Source organism: Notolepis coatsorum, assembly GCF_963971535.1.
Source record: "Notolepis coatsorum genome assembly, chromosome: 8".
Taxonomy (NCBI): domain Eukaryota; kingdom Metazoa; phylum Chordata; class Actinopteri; order Aulopiformes; family Paralepididae; genus Notolepis; species Notolepis coatsorum.
Window position 1 is genome coordinate 136,483,427 of NC_140172.1, and position 25,345 is coordinate 136,508,771.

At 42.0% G+C, this 25,345-nt stretch overlaps 1 protein-coding gene across 1 annotated transcript in view; it reads left to right on the forward strand.

Moving 5' to 3' along the window:
- Window positions 1-1,202: 1,202 nt before the first annotated feature.
- stip1 (stress-induced phosphoprotein 1) overlaps window positions 1,203-25,345 on the forward strand; it is a 41,619-nt gene continuing 17,476 nt past the window's right edge. Inside the window, exons 1-6 of the mRNA XM_084320873.1 lie at window positions 1,203-1,340; window positions 4,678-4,887; window positions 12,981-13,122; window positions 17,572-17,713; window positions 21,974-22,139; window positions 25,150-25,276. Of these exons, the coding sequence (XP_084176999.1) occupies window positions 1,332-1,340; window positions 4,678-4,887; window positions 12,981-13,122; window positions 17,572-17,713; window positions 21,974-22,139; window positions 25,150-25,276 (796 nt within the window). The 5' untranslated portion in view covers window positions 1,203-1,331. The remainder of the gene's footprint in view (window positions 1,341-4,677; window positions 4,888-12,980; window positions 13,123-17,571; window positions 17,714-21,973; window positions 22,140-25,149; window positions 25,277-25,345) is intronic.

Genomic DNA, 25,345 nt, shown 5'->3' on the forward strand with positions numbered 1-25,345 from the left:
GTCGTGTATGATGAATTGAAAATGTATGTAAACAAGACAAAAGTCTTTCTCTGGTCTGCATCCCCTTAACAATTGTATGTATTGAGCTGTACTGTACTGTACCCATTCTGCAATCTGTTAATAAAGTTTTCAATCAATCAATCAATCAATATAATTTATTATTATTATTATTATTATTATTATTATTATTATTATTATTATTATTATTATTATTGGTGTTTATTATATTTTTCTGGTGGTTCAGCACAGGGGCGGATTTAGGATTGTAGGAGATCCGGGGCTTAGCCCAGATAGGTTCCCGCGTTAGCGGGCACGGATTTTTTTTACTTCGACACCACAACCTTTAACTTATACCACCACCTTAAAGCAAACAAAAGGCACTAGAGAACACTTAAATTCACACCCTTTAATTAATGAAGCAAACTATAATAATTTATAATAATAATAATAATACACTGTGTTTGTATAGCACCTTTCATACAAGAATTGCAGCTCAAAGTGCTTCACAGCAGTACAAAAAGACAGGCATAAAATGAGCACAACATTGGCAGATCAAGAGCAATGCATAAAGTGCAGACATAAAGCATAAAATAGATAGCAGTAAAATAGACAAAGTCAAGGTAAGACATAGAACATTAAATCACATAGTTTTTCATATTAGGATCTAAGATCTAGGGTTAACTCGCCGAACGTTGAGCGGCAGGACCCCCGAAAACCAGAGTATAGTCGGGTTTTCATCGTTGTTTCTTTTATTCGATATTTCCATTCATAAAGACATGCCGGCAGCCTGTGTTATCACATATCTCAAAAGCTATGTTTCTAAGGTGGAAGAATTATGTTTTTGTCAACTTGTTGATTGTGATTTAAAGCTTAGGTCTGAGTCTACCATAACACCAAGACTTAACTCACTCAACAGTTAGCAGCTGGATAGACTACAGATGGAAATTAGCTTCTGCTAAATCTGGTGCAAACATATTTTCATGTAACAATGATTAATTGTAAAAAAAAAAAAAAAAAAAAAAAAAATTAAATAGATTCGGGGCTTTTCAGAAAACATTCGGGGCTTGAGCCCAAGTAGCCACCCCCTATCCCCTTGAATAAAATACTAACAAAATCTTCTTGAACCAGGCGTTCACGTCAGACGTCACTCCCCACGTCTAGTGCTTTCTAGAAACAACGCAAAGTGGTATTCTGCGGATAAACTCCTCCCGAACTGGCAACCAGACGCGGATTAACTCCTCCTGAACTGGCAACCTCTCTGTCTTGTGCTCAGGGGGCGGCGCTCTGCTGCTCAGTAGCTTCTGGAAGAACCTCATGGTGACACTGACACCATGGAGAAAGTAAGTAGCATGCTGCGACTGCGGCTTCTTCAACTATAATACAACGATTCAAATAACAGAAGAAATCAGAAATGTCTTAACTAATACATTTGTCTAAGTGTGTTAGCGGTGTATTATTATCAGTTTTGACGACGAGGAGAATCGCATTGTTTGCCGTTCAGTAACGGACTTCACTATGATGTACCGCTAGCTAGCGTTAGCTCTGCAGACCGCAGCAGCAGCAGGCCCGGCGGACAGTTAACGTCATGCTAGCGATGCTAACCCCGGGGAGCTTTGTTACCTACGCTAGCTACTAACTAACTAACTAACCACAACCAAACGATGCAATGCAAACCGCACATGTCTATAGTTTCAGGGTGTTTTTCTGAACAAGTTGACGCCAGGCCTAATGTTAGATGGCTAGCCCGTCTACGTTAGCTAACAGTTAGCTCGCACAAGAGTCGGCATGTAGCCGCACAGATACACGTTAGCTAGCAGCGTACGAGCTAGAGACCGGCTCCCTGTCTGTGTTGTTGGGATACATGTCGTTGGATAAAGGGCAACAGTACACAAATACGTTAAGTTAGCCGGCTGTCTCTACAACGTCAACGTTAGTTAAGAAGTTGGCTAACAGCCAGCACATTAACGACACAAGCTGTTGACACATTGCAAGGAATAGTTGTCTAATTCCTAGAACATTCTAGTTGAAGGGGCACTAAACAAACTAAAACTAAAACAATGATTTTTTTTTTGCAATCTCACACATTTGTTTAGTTTGACAGTTATTGAGAGTGAATTAGTTTGACTATGGCCACCAGTGATGTATCATTGGGGATGTTGAATCATTTTGTTAAAATAGCAATACTTTGTATTGTATACTTTGTACTTATCGGAACTGCTACCATGTCATTTGATTGAGCTGTAATGAACACAACACTGATATAGCTACCTCTTCGCATTTTCTTGCATTAAAACAAGTTATTGATTTTGGGACAATTGGGTGTCTGGCTAGCAAGCCAGCCAGCCAGCCTTTTTGTCAAACATACCGTCAGATCATATTCAATGTTGATAAACCATATAGGCAAACTTATTGACAGAAAGGCTTGCTACCATATAAAGTTAGCTTTCTGGGTCATCGTCACTGGCATCAGTCTGGTGACAGGTGGTTGTCAAGCGGTTACTAAGGTAATGTAAAGGTGTAGTCTGACGTCACTCAGTTTCCCGCGTGGTCCATCCGTATAGATTGTGCAATCTTTTCAGGGAAGCAGGTTGGATATCTGATTGTGAAATGGTTTGATTCTGTTGATATCCAGGGGGGTAGTGATCAAAGTGCTTTAGTCATCATTTTCACAACAGTTACATGTTGGGTAATTCTACATCAAATGTATTTGTATAGCCTGAGATCACATGGGCTGTACAAGTCAAGAAGAAACATACAACACAATGGATACAAAATATAAACTACCATAAAATCCAAATATGCGACACTCGGACTTTCCCCAATGAAAATAAAGGAACGACTCACTAAAAACCTAGCAATAGGGGGGGGAGCACCACATGTGGCGTAGTCCTTCCACCGATGTGAAAATTGTGGCCGATAACCGATATTAATATTGCTGTTCTGGCCGATACCGATATTTACCGATGTCGATATCTCTGTATAGAAAACACTTTTTTATGATAATCAAATAAAGAGCTATTTTCCAAAACACAATTTTCTTTTAAACTTTTGTAACTTATTTTCAGAAATTACTGATATTTTGAAACTATTTAAGGCCAAAACATGTAAAGAAAAAAAAAAGATAATTTATTTATTTTTATTTATTTTTTAATATCGGCCCTATCTTGATATCGGACCGATACCGATGTGTAAACAAACTGCCATATCGGCTGATATTATATCGGTGGCCGATATATCTTGCATCACTAGGCGTGGAGGAGAGTAACCTCAAAGGGGATCCCCTGACTGGATGTCTGTGATAATAGTATACTAAGGTACATAAGAACATTTAAAAAAAAATATATATATATATATAAATGGAGCTAAGAAGAACAAAAAATAAATAGAAATCAACATACTTTCTGTTACAAACGCAACAACATTGAAATACAAGATTTTCATTGTACTGAATCTTTAACACTGGCTCGTTCCATCGTGGTCTAACCCTGGTCCAAGGCTAGCTAACCCTGGTCCAAGGCTAGCTAACCCTGGTCCAAGGCTAGCTAACCCTGGTCCAAGGCTAGCTAACCCTGGTCCAAGGCTAGCTAACCCTGCTTCAAGGCTAGCTAACCCTGCTTCAAGGCTAGCTAATCCTGCTCAAAGGCTAGCTAACCCTGCTCCAAGGCTAGCTAACCCTTCAAGATGCGGGAGCTGGCATTCACAAGCCTGATGGCCTGTGCGTAGAAACTGTTTGTCAGTCTCATAGTCCTGGCTTTCAGACTCCTGTATCGGCTGCCGGCAGTAGGTTGAAGAGTGTGCTGGGGGTGTGTACTGTCCTTAATTATATTGTGTGCTCTCCTGGTGGCCCTGGTAGAGTAAATGTCCTGTAGTGAGGGGAAGGCTGTTCCAGAGATGTACTGAGCAGTTTTAATCACTCGCTGGAGTGCCTTCCTGTCCTTAGCAGTGCACTGCTAACCCTGGCTCCAAGGCTAGTTAACCCCAGCTCCAATGCTAGCTAACCCCGTCTCCAGGGCTAGCTAACCCTGCTCTGGGTCAGCACGACCTTTGCAGGGTCAACATTAGTGCACTGTCACTGCACATCCTCTAGGATATTAGTAGAGCTCTATTGGCCTATCATCACAGACATATCGGTAGCGGCGTATATGTTGGCACTTTATATAAAAAAATATTGCATATTCATGCCCACATGGAAATTCATGCAGTGGAAATGGCAGACGTTCAAAGTAATAACATGTGCAATAAGTAATCCAACTAGTGCGCAATGAATGAATGAATCACGTTAGAAATATAAATAAATAATGCCTTAAGCCAGGACTCTACAGTGTTTAGTGTTTCACTCACATTTTTTACTTGGGTTTTGTTTTTGTCTGAGGAATGGGATGGGCTGAGCCCGATACCCCCCCCCCCCTCCTCCTGACTGTTCTATCATTTTAAGTATCCAAACGTTACACTATAAAAACAAACTGATTACTAAAGTAATCTCTGCATTTTCCTTGATAACCAAGCAAGTAGACTCATGACACCATTTATTTATCGCAATATTGTCCACAATAATCGCAATCGCTCTTTCACCAGTAGTACAGGAAACGAACAGTCCTGTGGATGTGTATCTTCCAGGCAGTGTGTGTGTGTGTGTTCAGTGCAGAAAACTAACAGTCCTGTGGATGTGTCTTCCAGGCATTACAGTTAAAAGATGAGGGCAACAAGGCGCTGAGTGCAGGCAACATGGATGAGGCCGTGCGCTGCTACAGTGAGGCCTTGGCCCTTGACCCCTCCAACCATGTCCTCTACAGCAACCGCTCCGCCGCACACGCCAAGAAAAAAGACTACGAGAGTGCTCTTAAGGACGCCTGTCAGACCATCAAGATCAAACCCGACTGGGGCAAGGTCAGTCAACGCCGCGGTCACCGTCGCTTCAGCCGTAGAGTCCAGGGAATGTACAGGAGCATCACTCTGACTTGGGTTTAGAGACGACTTTTTGAAGCAGTCTAGCAGAGCCGTCTATCCAAATCTGACACAAAGACACACTTCTAATAATTGTAATATAGACTACCAAACTATGTGGTGAAGGTCTGTTTTACCAAGCTGTCAAAATTATTTTGACGTGATGAATTTGATGTGCATTTATTTATATATGTAGCTGCTTAAACCAGGGTTTCCCAAACTTTTCATTTCGTGACCCCCAAATAACGGTGTCAGTGAGCCGCGACCCCCACTATTATAGGAGAAAAAAAATTAAAATAATAATAATATTTTTATTTTTTATAAATGGAAATGTATGGTTGAAACATGCAAACGCAGACACACTAATAAGCATTGGAAGCTTTTAACCAGGGCCGGACTGGGGAAATCATTCAGGCCAGGAAATATAGTGCAAAATATAGCCCCAGTCAGGCCACTTTTTAAGCAGGAAATTTGTTGTTACAAAGACTTCATTTCCTGCATTCTGGTGCAGGAATTTTTTTAATTTGTACCCTTTAAATGCCAGTGTTTGTGATGGCATCACAAATTATTGTTAAAAAACAGGCTAGCATATGTATGATTAGCAACAACACAGATTTTTATGGATTTTCAGTTTTGATGCAATCTTTTTTTTAACTTCAGCCCTGATCATAACACCATTCATTTTATAATTCTAACACTTTCAGTGCCCAGCAGGGGGCGCACATTTAGTGCTTGAATGCCCACCATCCACTTCAATGTTAACGTTAATATCTATGCTTTAAATTATGGCTATGTGTCTATTCTAATCTGCCCGTCGCTTATCAATGACTCATTTTCCAGTCAACATTGTCGAAGCGGATTGTTTTTTTCTTTCCGTTTTATAGCATTTTGAAAAGCCCTCGTTTTCAAGAAAAAAAAAAGATTCTGTGATAAACGCCCTGTACTGTACTATTCTAGAACGTTGTAATTTTTTGGCCTATTTATGAATAGTTTTCAAATAAACGCTAGATTATCGATAGTATATGTGTACGTATGCACGCTGGTGCAGCGAGCTGAAAATCGATTCTCTTAGTTCCTGATCGCTCGCACAGTCAAACAGCCATATCACACATAGGGGAAAAGCTTATATCTCCGTGAAAACGGGTCTGATTATCCTAAGACTGGTAAAATAGATTCCTTACCTGAGATCAGATGGTATCTAAAAAGATTATTCCAATTCCTGATCGCCATTCCAAAAATCGATCCTTTTATTGATCCAATGCTACGTACTGTAAAGACATATTACACGCTGTTCTGAGGGTCCACAATGAATCTGATCGGCTCTGGTTACATGCGTGAGAAGTAAAATGTGGATTCCGGAGTTTTTTTTTCTCATCCATTTTCATTAAGTCCAATCCAAAAGGGTGCATTACCATCTGGGAGACGATAGGGGGCGCTTTTTTCACATCTGAGCACCTGGTGGGGCTGGTTTACCAACGGTAGACTCGGTTGATGAAATATGAATTCAGATCGCTAATAAAAAAAAATTAAACAATAATTTTATAACTGATAACACGAGTTATGTCGTGATGGGCATTCAAAGTGTTAAATGCCAGTGTGTGTGATGGCATATATTTGCAATATATCAAATGCAAAGTAGATTTTACTGTGGGGGATTATTACAGGCTAGCATGTGTCAATGATTAGCAGTTTTTTGTAAGGGTCCCGCCTCCACCAATCACATGCGGCTCCCTTTGTGTGTGTGTGAGAGCAAGAGAGAGAGTTCTCCAACTTGTGAGTTGCAGTGATCTCCTGGTTGTTCCCCACCTAGGTTATCTAACTATTGCGCTGGTGCAACTAGAAACACTGGCCTGGCCTGCTTCTAAGTTCAGTGGCCTGGCTGCATAAAAAAAAAAAAAAAAAATTTTTGGACATTAAAAAAAAAAATCATCTGGTGACACCCCCCCCCCCCGCGACCCCGGCTTTGGGAACCCCTGGCTTAAACAATGCAGCTTTGGAAGTGAAATAGCAAACTTAGGAAAAACTGAATAAGCAAAGCTTAACTATATCCATAGGACATACTTGACTCCTATAAGACTGAACAGAATGGGTCTTAAACAAGACTCCAAATGCTCCTTATGTACAAATGGGGACGAGGGGACATTTATGCACATGTACTGGGACTGCCCACCAGTTAAAATATTCTGGAAAGAGGTGACCCAGCAATTATCAAATCTCTTAACTCTGAATATACCTGTACACCCCTCTGTATTACTGCTGAATGATGTTTTTGAGAATGCAGTACATCCACAGCTAAAGAGATTGGTTTTATCGGGTATCACAGTGGCTAAAAAGCTGATAGCATCACGATGGTTCCAACCGGAAAAAATGTGCCGAAAGGTCTGGATTATTACATATCTCGATGTGATTTATCAAGAAATATCTACAGCAAGAATTTTGGGTCTCAATGAATAAAAAATTAAAATGTGGTTAGAAGTGGTGGAGATAATAAAAGCTAGCATATAATGGTAGTGTCTGGTTAGGAGCGTGGGATAATGGATGGATTATCCAATGGGGGGTCCGGGAGGGGGGGGGGGGTACGAGCTAGAGCATATGTGTGTAGGGCAGGGGTGTCAAAACTCATTTTCACAGAGGGCCACATCAGCATTATGGTTGCCCTCAAAGGGCCAAAGACCGTATAAATGTTAATGTAATGTAAAATAAATGTAGCTACACATTTACATATTGTTAAACATGGTGTTTCTGTATTTATTACTTATTCAAGTTATACATATTGCATATTCATTTGCATAAATGTAAAAATATATGTTAGCTTATGTTATTTTAACAAATAATTTTTGTTTATCAGAACCCCATATTACTCCACCAATCAATGATCAAACCATTCAAGTAAATAACAAAGAAGAATATCATCAAATACAAGCTATGACATTAAGTTTGTTCAAAACCTTTTTGTCACAGTCAAGAGGGGCAGAACTAACAACTGTGAGCTGCAAAGAACACGTGGGACAGATGTAGCAGATGTTACAAAAACAAATGGCTGCACACAACCTTGCAGAGGCCATACATCCAACTAATGGGAGATAGTTTAATTAACTTTAATTAACAGATTGCAGAATGGGTACAGTACAGTACAGCTCAATACACACAATTGTTAAGGGGATGCAGACCAGAGAAATAATTTTTTTTTTTTTTTTTACCTGAGCTCTTGGGGGGCCACATCAAATGACGTGGCGGGCCGGATTTGGCCCGCGGGCCGTGAGTTTGACACCTATGGTGTAGGGTATTAGATAGCAGGTATTGGGGGTATATCCTGTATAAGACATTTAACTATATGGTGATTTCATTGGATGTGCACTGTTAATAATGCTTGTATATCTTATCGTGTGTTGTCATGTTTGTTTATATGTTTGTTTAAAAAAAAAAAAAAATGTAATCATCTGGCGACCCCCCCCCCCCCCGCGCGGCGGCTCGCGACCCCGACTTTGGGAACCCCTGGCTTAAACAATGCAGCTTTGGAAGTGAAATGGCAAACTTGGGAAAATTGGGTTCTAGAACACTGTTAGAAAGCTGCCTGAAGGGGAGCTCCAGTAGCTCACTGCGTACCTCGGACGCTATTTCGGCGTCGGGGACAACCGTGCGCGTCACGGATCTGGGGTACACGAGTTCGACTCCCGGACTCGCCGTATTTTCTCAGTGTCTTTCCCCCGATCTACACCCCATTCAACCTGTTTCTGTCGGTCATGCTTGACCAGAAAAAGCGATAAACGCTAAAAGAACCAGCTGACTGGTAAAAGTTTAAAAAAAAAAGAAAGCTGCCTGAAAAGATCAGATGTTCTGCAAAAAAATTTATCCAATTCCTGATCGCCATTCCAAATATTGATGGCGTTTATTGATCCAACGTTATAGTCCGAAACACATAATCGACGTTGCTCTGAGGGTCCTCAGTCAATCTGGTAACACGATACTGCATGCCAGAGATGGGAAAACCCTGGACCGGACTTTTTTTTCTGATTCACATGGCCACCCAATCCAATGATGTGCATTACCATCCGGGAGACGATAGGCGGCGGTATTTGCCCTTTTCGAGCTCAGACCCATTCACAATGATAACGTCAGGCTGGATGGATGAAAAATGAATGGATATCGCTAATAAAAGAAATAACGATTAAATAACGAGAAAATTCGTCATTGGCACCCAACGCATGGCGAGTTAGGACGACTAATCTCGTCATTGGCACTCAAAGTGTTAAACATAAATGTATTTTTTTTATAAACATGTGAGCATGTGACCCTCAATACGTGTGTAAATCTTTCCATGTCATATATTTCCTCTACTACACTCAGCCACTGTTCTTTTGTAGGTGGATCCACTTTGTACCATGCTCTTGTTTTCTTACTGGCTACCACCAGTAGTGTCTTTACCAGGTATTTGTCCTCTCCTTGTATGTTTTCTCCCCAGATATAGCACCCAGCCTGTCATGGGCACTTCATAACCCAATATCTCCTTTTAATGTCTCCCATATTCCTTCCCAATACTCCCTTGACCCTTATCTTTTGACACTTCCAAAATATGTGCGTGTGATTCGCCCCCTCCTGACCGCATAGCCTCCAACATTCTTTCTGTGTTGGTGCGTATCTCCCCTTCATCCCTGGTGTTATGAAGTATCTAATACTATTTTTCCATCCAAACTCCCTCCACACCCTTGAACCAGGTGGAGTGTTCTCGGTAGGGCTGTACCGAATGTCATTTTTTAACATTCGAAGCTTCTATTGAAGTATTCGAACGAAGCTTCGAATGTCTGTCGTCATATTTTATGACGTAATCCATTTCTAAATGTTAATTTTTTTTTAATAAATATCCTCAAACTAAATCCTCAATTTGAATAAAGTGATTAATCTGATTAACCCATTCCCTGCCACCACTTTGATCATTTTATACCGTTCTCTGCCAGTAGCCTACTGTAAGTCTATGGAGATGTTCACCTTCTTTGCAGGGCTATAACCTTTTTAATTGTATTGGTAAATTGACATTACTATGGCCCATTCAACATCGATTACCTATCGTTCAGGATGTAGGAACGTTTTACTTTTCCATTCACACTCATACGAAAATACCGTCTGAAAAATATGTTTTTATCGTTTTCTGCAGTATTTCCCAGAACGTGAGATGTAGGCACAAATGCATATATTAGATCATCAAATGCAGTTTGATACCGATCGACACTATATTAAAAATTTCAACTGTACATGGTCCTAAGGGTTATGACTGATCATGCACGGGTGAACGGAGGGCGGGGGGTTGTTTAAAATTCCGTGATAGACTAAAGATGCACTTCTTCAACCATTATCTAAAAAGAAAGAAAATAATCTAACCCTAACTAACCTTACTGTCATGCACATGTCCTAATAAACTAACCTACACTGTAACACGCAACACTTTGATGAATATTGTTACTCAGCTGATAGAGTTGTATCCTTCCTGATGACCTGTCGTACAGAACTTGTAAATCGCTTTGGATAAAAGCGTCAGCTAAATGACTAAATGTAAATGTAAATAGTCGTTAGATGCTTCATGTAGTATGGGTGATATATTGATCAGAGCAGTTTGTATCGAAAATGATAAACAAAAACGCTGAAACTCACGTCAGTCTCCTCGTACCGTTGGGCGATGAGAGTGGAGCAAACGGATCCCAGTTATGTGGTGGGGATCTAGGCGATCCATTTCCGGTTTGTATATTACTAATACACGCCCAAATAATGTAGATTGAGTTATGGCAAAGATCCATATCCACGGTGTCAGGGCTGTATGCTAAGCTTTTTCACTAGGGGCACACTTGCCCCTAAATGAGAAATTTAGGGGCAAAGAATATTTTTTAGGGGCAAATTTTTAAATAACTATTTTACCATTATAGTAGGGCTGGGCGATATGGCCTCTAAATGATATCGCGATATTTTGACATTTCCTCTAAAGCACTTAAAAATGCTTGATTTAACCCTTTGATGCATACAGTCACGCCAATATGATGATTATAATAAGTCCCTGCAACATGTTTGCATTATTAAACCATGAAGATGCTTTAAAAAAATTTTTTTATGAAAATGTACTAAGAGTAGTCTACTGACACACTAATAAAAAAAATTATTTACATCTAAGACAATTTATATAAAAACTCTTGGGTGCCTTTTACACAGTACTGTGTTTTCTATCCACTTTAGCCAAACACGCATATATATATATATATACACACACACACACTACTGTGAGAAAATAATAATCACAGACTTAATGATTTTAGAATATTTCAGATAATGAAATTAAATGTTTATATCATCAACTATCCAGTTAGTATTTATACTGTGTGTAACATTTGGCTACTTTAAATCATTGAATGTAGAGAGAGAGCGAGAGAGAGAGAGAGAGGGGGCTAGAACGAACAAGAGAGCCAGCCCCCCCCCTTCGGGTTTTGTTCTAGGTTCGCGTTTTGATCGTCTAAGCTGCCGTAGGTGATGACGTCACACTCGAATGTAAACAGGAAAAGATGGAGATGGAGACACACGGAGATGGAAATTGAATGATATACAGAAATGAATAACCAATAAATATGAAGTTATGTTTAAACTTCTGTTGTCAATATAACCCACCCCCTTTCCTCACGAATGGAACTAGTCTTGTGGAGTCCGCTTTGACCGTTTTCCAGGGTTAGCAGAGATCGCTAGTTAGCTTAGCATAATCCTAATTGATACCTTGGTTAGCAGCTACCGTTAGCTCATTGCTCGTGTCAATTAAATTGCATGTTATTAAAGGTCCGCACTGGTCTGTCTAATGAAATTACAACCGCAACATTATATTGCACTGTACAGCCCTGGTTGTAGGCTAATGTTTTACTACAATTTGTATGGATTAATTTAGGAGTGAAATGCGAATGAAGGGTTGAAATCACCACTCGCAAGCTTGCCCCCAGATATTATTTTAAACTCGCACGGACCAAATTAGGGGGCAATTTGCGACCATATCATCGCAGTGTACAGCCCTGGGTGTGTACTGAGTCCAGGGACGCTAAAACGTGTGGCCGGACGGAATTAGGGGACGGACCGAGCTGCAACGGGAATTTCCGGTTTGGCAACTCGCCGATCAGCCACCAGGTGGCAGTATTGAAGCCTTGCAGAGTTGTGCTGAGTCCATCAGCATCTGACGAGGCTCCGTGAGTGGAATATGAATACCATGGCGAAATTATGATCAGAATCACGTCGTACGCCGTTATTGGCAGAATTCGCATGAACTTGAAACCAGTCGTACGCCGTTATTGGCGGGAAAAGGGTTAAATGAGTTTTTCTTTATTAAATAAACGTTCAATAACTAATCAGTTTCGTCAACATAAATAATCGAATAAGGGCGTGGTTGGTACAAAAGTGATGTCTTGATGGAGTGCCAAGCGGATGCAGATCATTTATGTTAAATGTTTTATAAAAATGTTTATGACGAGTCATATACTATAATAGTATAATATTAGTATAGCCTAATCTTTATCTGCAACTGTGAAGAAAACCCCCATTGGTTTAAACAGAATGAATAGACTCATACAAAAATTATATTTCTAAAGAAAAAATTCGAACGTCAACATTATGAACGAAACTTCGAACTATTCGGTACAGCCTTAGTTGTAGGTACATACATTGTACCATTCTTTTTCCGTCGTCTCGATCTCTAGTAGCGGTCACAATTTCAAAGGTAGTTTATTTACTTTGTGACACAATAGCCAAACAAATGCACTAGCCATCAATATCTTATGCCAAATGATTAGGGCCTATTACAATTACATTTTTTAATAAATAACTATCAATGAACAAGTCAAGAGTCCTCCTCTGCACCTTCTGAGTCCGAATGCAGTCAATGCTCGAGTCCAAGTCGAGTCACGAGTCCAGAAAATCGGTCCAGGACTCGAGTACTACAACACTGCCTTGCAGTTTTAGGCTGCCGTTTTCACAATGGGTTAACAGAGTTGGCATGACGTCTCTCTCTTCTGATGAACCAGGGTTACTCCCGCAAAGCAGCCGCGCAGGAGTTCCTCGGCCGGCTGGACGACGCCAAAGCCACCTACCAGGAGGGCCTCCGCAGAGAGCCCAGCAGCCAGCAGCTGAAGGAGGGCCTGCAGAACATCGAGGCTCGACTCGCAGGTACAGGGCTGTGCAGAGAAACCAACCATGTGTGAGTGTGTTGGTATGAGTGTGGAAACCATCCATGTGTTGGTGTGAGTGTGGAAACCACTCATGTGTTGGTATGATGTGTTGGTGTGAGTGTGGAAACCACTCATGTGCTGATGATGCGAGTGTGGAAACCACTCATGTGTTGGTATGATGTGTTGGTGTGAGTGTGGAAACCACTCATGTGTTGGTATGATGTGTTGGTGTCAGTGTGGAAACCACTCATGTGTTGGTGTGAGTGTGGAAACCTCATGTGTTGGTGTGAGTGTGGAAACCTCATGTGTTGGTGTGAGTGTGGAAACCACTCATGTGTTGGTGTGAGTGTGGAAACCACTCATGTGCTGGTGTGATGTGTTGGGCATAAAAGAAAATATTGTTTGGTTCCTGTTGGTTGTCAGTTAAGGCCATGGGTAGGTAGCAGGGGTGTACATTGCGATATATATGTCGCACGTGCGACACTGACGTCAGTCTGTGCGATGAAAGGATTGACTTCAATAGCACTGGTGCGATGGCCTGCGATGGCCCGCTATCCACTTGGTACTTGTAGTCTTGTGCGATTAAATACAATGTCCCTTCTGCGTAAGACTCCATATATCAAACACCAAATCCCATAATCCCTAGCGAACAATATCCCCGCGAGTTGCGAGCAGTGACTCATATCCGCTCGGCTCAGATCACAACACAGCAGGACTCGTCTCAGCAGCAGCAGCTCGTCTCAGCAGCGTTTGGAACGCGGACATTGAAACAGAGCTAGTGGATATTGTTGTCGCGACCCAAAACAAATCCCTGCTGTTTTATTCGGCAACGGGTCAAATGCATATAACATGCTTTGCAATCCTCGCGTCATAAAGTCCGAAATGAACGTTGCGTTAGCATGAGCTTACAACAAGCTGTTCATAGCCATATAGAGAGAACAGCAGACATTCTCCCTTCTCTGTGTGCGTTTGGAAAGATCACATGAAGTCAGACGAGTATATTATATTGATAGTAAATGTACTGAGGGTGGACAGATAATGTTGATATTTAAACATAAAAAATACAATACAAAATAAATGTATTCATGATCATGCAACATAAAACTGTTGCGTGTTGTGAGTTCCAAAACATTTAACTTAAAGTTTAAAGCTCAATATATCAAAACGTGGCACTTTACAGTGAACAGGAGGTCTATGTGTATTAAAAACAATAGATTGTTTTTCCTTTAAAAGTCTGGAAGAGGTCAAAAATAAAAATGTCAAATGATATTTCCGTTGCCTTTTTTGAGTTGATCTAATGTTACTGATTGTGTTAAATGGGCTTATGTTATGATATCGTCTCATATCGATTGCAGGCACCTGCATCGTATCATATCGTGGCATATATCAGCAAATATCGTATTGTTGTCCAAAGAATCTATATCGTATCGTATCGTGATGAAACTGGTGATTCCCACCCCTAGTAGAGTCCATACACCCAACACCAAATCCCATAATTCCTTACACGTAACATGTCTGGCTGTGTGACGTCAACTTGTCAGCATAAAATGACAGCCAAACATGGCACTGCAACTAAATAACACAAATACAATAGGCACATTTGTGACTGTTACAAATATAACACATTTTATACTTGTGCTACAAGATTTTGGCCTGTGCTACAAAACGATCAACCTCTGTAGCACCAGTGCTATGTGCAAAAAAAGTTAACGTACAGCCCTGGGTAGGGAATTTATTTAATTTTTTATTAAATTTTTTCCCACAGCGACTATGGATAGGGAATTTCTTTATTTACTTAAAATGTTCACGACAACATGGATGCATGTACTCTGCCAGCATGTTTAATATCCATAATACTAAAGGTTTGACTAAGATTTTTATGAAACTATTGAAGATTTATTTTTAATATATATATTTTTAAACTCATAAAGGTCGCACCTAAATTGGCAGGGTCGGTCGGCAACCGGAACCAAATCATTTTTACTTTTAGGCCTTGGTGTGATTGTGGAAACCACTCATGTGTTGGTATGATATAGGCTTGGGCGGTATCATTTTTTTCATACCGTCATACCTTGCTGACATTATACCCCGGTATGGGTATTATGACGGTATGAGACTTTCATTTTCATCAGCGGGGGGGGGGGGGGGGGGGCGCGCAGGCGCGCAGCGCTAACAATATACTCGTTATCACCATACATAGCGCTTATATTGAAACACGTTGACATTAGGGCCGTTCTTTCAACCTAAAAGTGCACTTTCTTCAACCTCAAACCTAAATTCCTTAGCAACCCGTGTTACCAAGTAAACAAATCAGCGCGCACATTCGAGACACACACATATGAAACGAGTCATACGGAACAAATAACGTATAACGGAGGCTGACATTAGAGCAATATGACTCAAACTCACGACAACTACACATACAGACGCACAAAATGTATTCTGCATTGATTAAGTGATAATCAAAACCCAGCTTAAGCTGTTAAACCAATGTAGTGAATCGCGAAGCCAATACGCACACACACAGACATAGTCGAACTGGAACGCTTTACCAAACATACAGCATTCATATCTCATACGTTCATCTTCCAATCGCGTGCACAGAGGGGATTGTCGGGAAAGAGATGGCTGTTTGAGGAAGCTCCCATTTATTAACATTTTTGTTTAAACAGCAACGGTAGCTAGGTACCAACGCTAGCTCACAGAATGATAGCCAGTTAGCCAGCACCAGCCAGTAGGGATGTCCCGATCACGTTTTTTTGCTCCCGATCCGTATCTACCGATACCGATATTTCCCGATCCAATTTTTCTTTTGTACTTTTTTTGTACTTTTTTTTTTTCAACAAACATGACCATGTTCACGTCTTAAACTCATACTGAGGCCTTAGTTTTGGTTTTAAATTGCATATCATCATTCATTTATTTATTGTCACACAGAGCAGAAGAATTTTGCCAAAAAAAACAATAGTATCCAGCTGCAGAACAGCCACACTCTCGGACCCAAACGCATTTCCTTTGATTTAATTTTTTATTTTTATTTTTTTATATAAACACGCATATAAACAAACATGACAACACACGATAAGATACACAAGCATTAATATACAGTGTATATCCAACGAAATTACCATTTATACCAATGTCTTATACAGGATATACCCCTAATACCTAAAAACCTACACACATATGCTCCAGCTCGAACCCCCCCCTCCCGGACCCCTCTTTGGATAGAACCTCCATTATCCCTCGCTCCTTTGATTTAATTATACATCAAATGATTTATGAAATTAACTTTTCACCTGGATAACGTCAACATTCAGGGTGAATGTAATGTGAGAAATTGGGATAAAAAAAAAAAAAAAAAAGTATTTTGGTCTGAGTGTGGCTGGTCTGCTGTTTTGCAGCTGGATACTATTGGTTTGTTTTGGCAAAATTCTTCTGCTCTGTGGCAATAAATAAATGAATGATGATATGCAATTTAAAACCAAAACTAAGGCCTCAGTATGAGTTTAAGACGTGAACATGGCCATGTTTGTTGAATAAAAAAATCACGATCGGATCGGGACATCCCTACCAGCCAGGTACCAACGCTAGCTCACAGAACGATAGCCAGTTAGCCAGCACCAGCCAGGTACCAACGCTAGCTCACAGAACGATAGCCAGTTAGCCAGCACCAGCCAGGTACCAACGCTAGCTCACAGAACGATAGCCAGTTAGCCAGCACCAGCCAGGTACCGACGCTAGCTCACAGAACGATAGCTAGTTAGCCAGCACCAGCCAGGTACCAACGCTAGCCCACAGAACGATAGCCACATAACCCTCTGCTGGCGCGTGCTGTCTGTCTGTGACGTCACGGTATTGAGAATCATACCGGCGGGATTTCGAAATATCCTGGTATACCGTAATACCGTCATACCGCCCAAGCCTAGTCTGATGTGTGTTGGTGTGAGTGTGGAAACCACTCATGTGTTGGTATGATGTGTTGGTGTGAGTGTGGAAAGCACTCATGTGTAGGCTTGGGCACCGAAAACCGGTTCTAATGGGAACCGGTTCCTAACTTCCGGTCCTGGAATCGAAATGGAGAATCGGAATTGTTCAAATCCAAACGATGCCCAACCCTACTCATGTGTTGGTGTGAGTGTGGAAACCACTCATGTGTTGGTATGATGTGTTGGTGTGAGTGTGGAAACCACTCATGTGCTGGTGTGATGTGTTGGTGTGAGTGTGGAAACCCCAACTGCATTGGGCGACAGCGGCTCAGGAGGTAGAGCGGTCGTCTGGTAGTCGGAAGGTTCCCGGTTCGATTCCCGGGCGGCGTGTCGATCTGTCCTTGAGCAAGGCACTTAACCCCTAACTGGTGAATGTGAGGTCAAAGTTGCAAAAATAGTTTTGGATAGAAGCTGCTATAATAAATGCACCGTTTACATCTTTTCTTTTGATCCTCCAGATAAGAAGATGATGAACCCGTTCGCGGCACCGAACATGTTTGAGAGGCTGGAGAGCGACGCTCGGACCCGGGAGCTGCTGTCCGACCCGGGTTACAGAGAGCTGCTGGAGCAGCTGCGGAGCAAGCCTTCAGAGCTCGGCACGTAAGTGACTCTTTACTAAGGCTGTCCCTGAAGCCTGTTTTTGGGATTTAAAGAAAAAAAATGTATATATTTTTTCATAAATATCAAACTAAATCCTCAATTTGAAAAAAGTGATTAATCTGATTAAATTAGTATTTTTTTTTAATTAAATCAACTTTCTTTAATGAATATAACTAATCAGTTTATTTTAATACTATAATATTAGTGTAGCCTAATCTTTATCTGCAACTGAAGAAAAACCCCATTGGTTTAAACAGAATGAATAGACACATATTTTTTTTAAATATTCTTTTATTATAACAAATTCGAATGTTGATTTAGAATTCGCATGCCAACGTAACGAACGAAGGTTCGAACGTTTGGGCTCAGCCCTACTCTTTATAGAGCTGCTAGGGAACGAGCCTTCAGAGCTGGGTACGTAAGAGACTCTTTATAGAGCTGCTAGGGAACGAGCCTTCAGAGCTGGGTACGTAAGAGACTCTTTATAGAGCTGCTAGTGAACGAGCCTTCAGAGCTGGGTACGTAAGAGGCTCTTTATAGAGCTGCTAGTGAACGAGCCTTCAGAGCTGGGTATGTAAGAGGCTCTTTATAGAGCTGCTAGGGAACGAGCCTTCAGAGCTCGGCACGTAAGAGGCTCTTTATAGAGCTGCTAGTGAACGAGCCTTCAGAGCTGGGTACGTAAGAGACTCTTTATAGAGCTGCTAGGGAACGAGCCTTCAGAGCTGGGTACGTAAGAGACTCTTTATAGAGCTGCTAGGGAACGAGCCTTCAGAGCTGGGTACGTAAGAGACTCTTTATAGAGCTCCTAGGGAACGAGCCTTCAGAGCTGGGTACGTAAGAGACTCTTTATAGAGCTGCTAGGGAACGAGCCTTCAGAGCTGGGTACGTAAGAGACTCTTTATAGAGCTGCTAGGGAACGAGCCTTCAGAGCTGGGTACGTAAGAGACTCTTTATAGAGCTGCTAGGGAACGAGCCTTCAGAGCTGGGTACGTAAGAGACTCTTTATAGAGCTGCTAGGGAACGAGCCTTCAGAGCTGGGTACGTAAGAGACTCTTTATAGAGCTGCTAGGGAACGAGCCTTCAGAGCTGGGTACGTAAGAGACTCTTTATAGAGCTGCTAGGGAACGAGCCTTCAGAGCTGGGTACGTAAGAGACTCTTTATAGAGCTGCTAGGGAACGAGCCTTCAGAGCTGGGTACGTAAGAGACTCTTTATAGAGCTGCTAGGGAACGAGCCTTCAGAGCTGGGTACGTAAGAGACTCTTTATAGAGCTGCTAGGGAACGAGCCTTCAGAGCTGGGTACGTAAGAGACTCTTTATAGAGCTGCTAGGGAACAAGCCTTACGGCGCAAACACACCAGCCGCACGCACGACCAGCGCTTCACTTTCGCTCCCATGTTAACGGACGTAGCTGTGCCCACCGGGCGTGTGACTCGCGGGCTGGAGGCGATCGTTTTAGCTTTGGTTGGATTCAGAGGCGTGCACCACGTGCATTTTCACAGAAATACACTCAATATCTGCATTAATATAAGTTATTATTATTATTGGTACCGGGTACTTTTTTAGTACCTGCTTTGTCGAGGTTCCAAGCGGGTAGAAGCGATACCAGAAAAGTGATGTGAAACACTGCAGACCACTGATTGGTCAGAAGAGGGAACCGTCACACGTTGGAGCGTCTGCACAAAAACGGAAACCTGCCATCTTTAAACTGTCTCGCGTAGCGTTCATTATTTGTTTGCAGCAGGAACAAGTGCAATAAACAAAAAAGGTTACATTCACTGTTTATTCTGCCTCATTTATTGATGAAACAAAACCAACATCAACACAATTTACCACCAAGAGCGGAGAGTTTAGTCTCACAAAACGCTGATTTGTTAGCTTATGTGCTAATGTGATTGTGTTTTACCATTATAATAGTTAGCATTGCGGCTAGCGTACATAGCGTGCAAAGATCAATATAACTCGCTATTGATTGTTTGTACTAGTAACGTTAATGCTAGTAGAATAGACACAACGTGAGGTAATCATCATCATCCATTTTAAACCGGTTATTACCTAATGTTAACGTTAGTAGAATAGACACGAGAGGTAACGTTAACGCTAGTAGAATAGACACGAGAGGTAATGTTAACGTTAGTAGAATAGACACGAGAGGTAACGTTAACGCTAGTAGAATAGACACGAGAGGTAGCGTTAGTAGAATAGACATAAGAGGTAACGTTAACGTTAGCAGAATAGACACAACAAGAGTCTGGTTAATGTTGTTATTGATTGATTGATTGAAAACTGTTTACTCTGGCTTGCTCCAAGCCCTCACGGACATAGCTATGTTCACGGAGCTCTCATGCTGTACGCCAGTGGCCACGCCTCCCCACACGGGGACAAACTGAGTACTACCTATAGTGGAAAACAAACGAAGTACCAGGTACCTAAAGCGAGTAGAGTCGAGTAGGTACTATGCAATGGAAAAGAGGCATTAGAGCTGTTCCAATGTAAATGTGCCTTCCTCCGTGCGCTTCCGCCCGCTCTGAAGCTGCGAGTGACTGCATGCGCATAATCGTGTGCGTGGGCTGTTAGATCTCGGCACGTAAGTGACTCTTTACATAGAGCTGCTGGAACAGCTGAGGAACAGGGTAGGGTAATAATAGAAAGACATACATATAGGCAATACAATTTCATCTGAATATAAAAATATGAGAAAAATAAACGGTGTAAAAAAGGTGCAGATATGGGTCTGTATGGTTATATCATATTACAATAAATATAGACTAACACATTTGAAGCTGAATATATATATATATTTAAGCATTACATCACACGCAGGAGTGGTTTGTGACCAATAAACCATGCCTAGGGGTGGTTGTTAGGCCCGAGGCGCAGCCGAGGGTCGTTAGACCCCCCTAGGCATGGTTTATTGGTCACAAATCACGACTGCACGTGGTGTAAAGCTTTTATACAACTGCCAGATTCATCCAACCTTATTTCTATACAATAAACACACATTAATCGAAGATTTATTGAAAAAACCATCCGCCAGAAAAAGTAGTTCCCACAACTCCATGTGGAAGCAGCTTGAAGTGCATCCAACCAAACTAACACATCCAACTGTGTATTATTGGAATGATTGAGAGAAGTTGCCTCATGTGGAAGCAGCTTGAAGTGCATCCAACCAACTAACACATCCAACTGTGTATTATTGGAATGATTGATTGAAAATTTTATTACCAGATGCAGAATGGGTACAATACAATACGGCTCAGAAAAAAACGTTTTCTTCGCCCTATTTTTTTATTTATTTCTTTTAGCCTAAACTTAACCAGTTGGAAACCAGGGGTACAGTAATAAAATTAGCAATCAACCAATCAATCAATTCAATAGACCATGCTCACTTAAAACAGCGCTGCTTCTCTCTCAGTCTGACTCCCCCGCTGTTGCAGACAGGAGTGTGTGTGTGTGTCAGTGTGTATGTGTGTGTGTGTGTGTGTATGTGTGTGTTTGTGGGTACGCCAGGGACAGTGTGAGAGAGAACGCTGCAGTCAGTAGAAAGTAGGAAGGAAGAAATTTAAATCAATCAATTAATCTATCAATCAATCCGCGATTTTTCTTTTGTTCTAGATTGAGTCAAGACCCATCAATTACATCATCCAACATTGTTTAAAGGACTAACACATTCCCCTTGACAGAATCGCTTCATATTTAGTCGTTATGGTGCTTTCAACATAACCATTTGTTGTCCGCGATCCTGTTTTCTCCCGGAGTGAGCCGGGGAGGGTTATGTGATTTGGTTGTGGGCGGGTCCTGAGCCCAGGACCGTGGATTGTTGCCAATAAAGACGTGTGAATGGCCAATCAGAATCGAGAAATTTGCATGCCGTTGTATAAATATATATATATATATATATATATATATATATATATATATATATATACACTAAAGTAAAAGTAAACTGTATATATGGTGCCAGTATTTTTATGATAATAGTTGTCGATTTAATACCAAATTGGCTCTCGGATACTTTCCTGTGATTAGCTTTGTGTCGCCCGTTAAACGCTGCTTCTCAATGCCACATGCTCTCGTGCACCAAGGACTCCACAGTGGCTCAGTAGAGCAGCACCTCTCGTGCACCAAGGGCTCCACAGTGGCTCAGTAGAGCACTGGCAGTGAAAGGGTTAACCTGCTGTTGTGTGGCAGTGAAAGGGTTAACCTGCTGTTGTGTGGCAGTGAAAGCGTTATGTATGAATGTCCCCTTATCTGTCTGGCAGCAAGCTGCAAGACCCCAGGGTGATGACCACGCTCTCGGTCCTGCTGGGGGTCGACCTGGCCGGGATGGACGAGGAGGAGGACCCCACCCCTCCCCCACCCCCCAAACCCAAAGCAGCCCAACCACCCCCCCGCAAAGAGGAGAACCTGCCAGAGCACAAGAGAAAGGTAGAGGTCAAAGTTCAAACACCTGTTATACTCTCTGCTACTGGTCCTAATCCTAGCTGCATGGCAAACCATGTACACTTGAGCTAAGCTCTGATTTGAAGGTGGGTATTGAGCACCAAAAATAAGTATTTATTCAGGAAATTACAAAAGTAAAGTACAAAATGCTAAAATGAGGTAAAGATGTAGTGCAAATCTTTAGTAATAAATAGATAAAATATGGTGTAGTGTTTAACCTCTTAAGCCCTAGCCATATCTTCAGAAAATGCCTAAAAGTACATACCCAAGTAAATTGAAGTTTGCTCCACTTCTACAAGGTCCATTTGCATGTTCTAGATATCTAGGGACAGCTATGGACCTCAGGGAATGTATTCCCAGTGTCAGACATACTGTGTCTGTTACTATGCTTGAGTAAATTGTAATGAACCAACGTTTCACCAGCTGTTTTTTTTTGTAGATAGTCCTGAATTTTGCCATCCGGATTCCGGACACATGCAATTCTATTCTACAAAAGAAATCGACTAAGTACAGTTACTTTTGTATAATGTCCATAGCTCCGCCATTTATTTTTTACCGGATTGTGACACTGTTTTTTTCCTAGGCGTTCACAGAAAGGTAAAGAAACAATATACGTTGTATTTTATGGCAAAAATTGAGGTTTGTACGACCCATGAGATATAAACATGACAGCGGCTGGTGTGAGCCGGATAGTGTAGTTTTATGAAATTTCGACGTCCATCGAAAGCCCTGGGTCTCCTCTTTCTTAGGACTGCAACGATTTCATGACGGCGTCATTTCCTCTAGTCTGAATCATCCGGGTTCTTTTTTTAATTAATTAATTAATCTTTTTCTCCGCCTGTTTTTATATGCTTTTCCTCCCATCCCAATTTAGTCGTTATGCCAATTCCTCCCCTCCCCTACCTGGACGTTGTGCGCATGTTCCCCCTACTGGTCGGTACAATGGAACCCTGAAGTCTACCACATGCTTCCTCCGACACATGCGGAGACAGCCAGCGTCTCTCTTTTCACCTGGCAGCGAGGACTCTCATTGGTGAAGTGTAACGCGTGGGAGGTCATGCTGCCTTCACCACTTCCTGCCTTTCACTGAGCAGGCGCCCAGACCTGACCTGTAGGTGTCGCTGTCCACAACGCCAGATTACCACCCACGACTTCCCTCCCGCTAACTCAGCCAAACGAGTTAGTATGACGATCGGCCCAAGCCGCAGGCAATGCTGACTCCGGGAGTCGAGACCGCAGCCTCTTGCATTGGTGACAAGCGCAATCTCCGCTACGCCCCACCTGACCACCCTGAATCATCCGGGTTCTGATGCAATGCGCCGAGATTTTCATAAGCTCGTATTTTGCTAGTAACACTTAAAATCATTGCTGAACAAACAGTGCTGAAAATATAAACGTTGACTGCTGTTTTGATAGGGTTAGGGTCTTTACTCTTGGCTACATTTGAAAAATAAACACATCACTTAACACATTCGGGGCCATTGGGATGCGTCTAATAAATCTCTAGCGGACCGGCAAATGTAAACAGACGTGGGGCTGTTTGTAGAGCTAAATCTATACTTTATAGTATTGCTATCTGTCCATTCTCATTGTCAATTGAGTCCATAAACCGTCTCTTCAAAATGGCTTAAAGAAAAAAAAATGCATCAATATGTTCTCATTTTATAGCGCCGTGAATATAAGCGTTATACGGGATTTGGTCTAGTATATTTTCTGGAAGGCTAGATAAAGGGCTAATAGTTGCTAACGTTATATCCAATGGCATTTCCGTTATACAGATGCTACAGTTAAAACTCAAACTGCATATGATCGGCATGATCCTCAAGCATGTATGCATGAAGGGGGGGGGGGGGGGGCGGGGGACGTCGTTTCTTATTATTGATTACCAATAACCGTGTTCGTCTAACTAGCCACATAGGCCGATCGCCTGGATGGCTATCAAAACAATGCCTGATCGGGTTGTACTTTACGTGAAAAAGATCTTACCATGAGCCGGTTGGAGCCCCCTGAGCATTTCCCTGTTATCGATCGCCATCTGGTAGATCGATATGTCCATTGGCTGATGATAAATCCCCTTATTGCATAGTGAAATCCGCAATTCAAAACGTATCCGTGCAACAGACAATAGCTATCGCTTCAGATGAGTAGAAAACGACGGAGATAAAAAAAAAAAAAAAAAAAAAGACAACTTCTGCCACAGGGAACACTCTATTATCGCGATAGCGCCCCTAAGAGGATCTGGACGGTATTGCACTTTCTTGAATTCAAAGAGTAGGGTACATCTGCAGTGCATCTCGGCGACCTTGAATAGGTTATTAAAATGGAATAAAAGCCAAAACAACTTGCCACGGATTTATCCGTGCTTCTGTCCACAACGGGTGGAATCGAAACACGGAGATCTCCGTGGTCGGGCGCCATTGTGTTAATACTACTAGTATTGATCTTTAAAAAAAAATATATGTATCTACTTTTTCTCCCCATTTTTCTAGTTTTCTCCCGTCCCCAATTTCGTATTGTCCAATTCTACCCTCCCCTGTCTCGAACGTTGTTAGGCCATGCCTCCCACAAGCCGGCTGCAATGTGGACAAAGCCTTGCATCACGTGTCCCCTCCGGTACTCGAGGAGGCAGCCGTCGTATCTTTTCACCTGCACAGCGCGAGTCGCTTCCTGATTCTAGTGCGCAAGCGCACCAACCGACCTGTAGGAGTCGCTGTCCACAACGTCCGATCCCTACCCACCAGCTTCCCACTCCCTAATACTGCCAATTGTATTAGTATGAACGACCGGCCAAGCTGGTAGCAACGCCGAGAGCTGGGCTCGAACCCAGCATCTCCTGCATTGGTGGCGAGCGCCTTGCCCACTGCGCCACCTAGCCGCCCTGTATTGATCTATTTGTGACGTGTAATTAATCTCGACCCGGTACCGATTGTACAACTCTTGATTTTTAGGATTGTGTGTTTTGTTAACGAGTGCTCTTGGTTCTGTGCCTCGACAGGCCCTGAAGGCCAAAGAGCTTGGAAACACGGCGTATAAACTGAAGGACTTCCCAGCCGCACTGAAACATTACGAGGAAGCCGTTAAGCACGACCCCACCAACATGATGTACATCTCCAACCAAGCAGGTACACAAATAGTACTACATGATATTCTGCCTCGCAGCAGCAGGTGTTATGTATGATATTCTGCCTCAG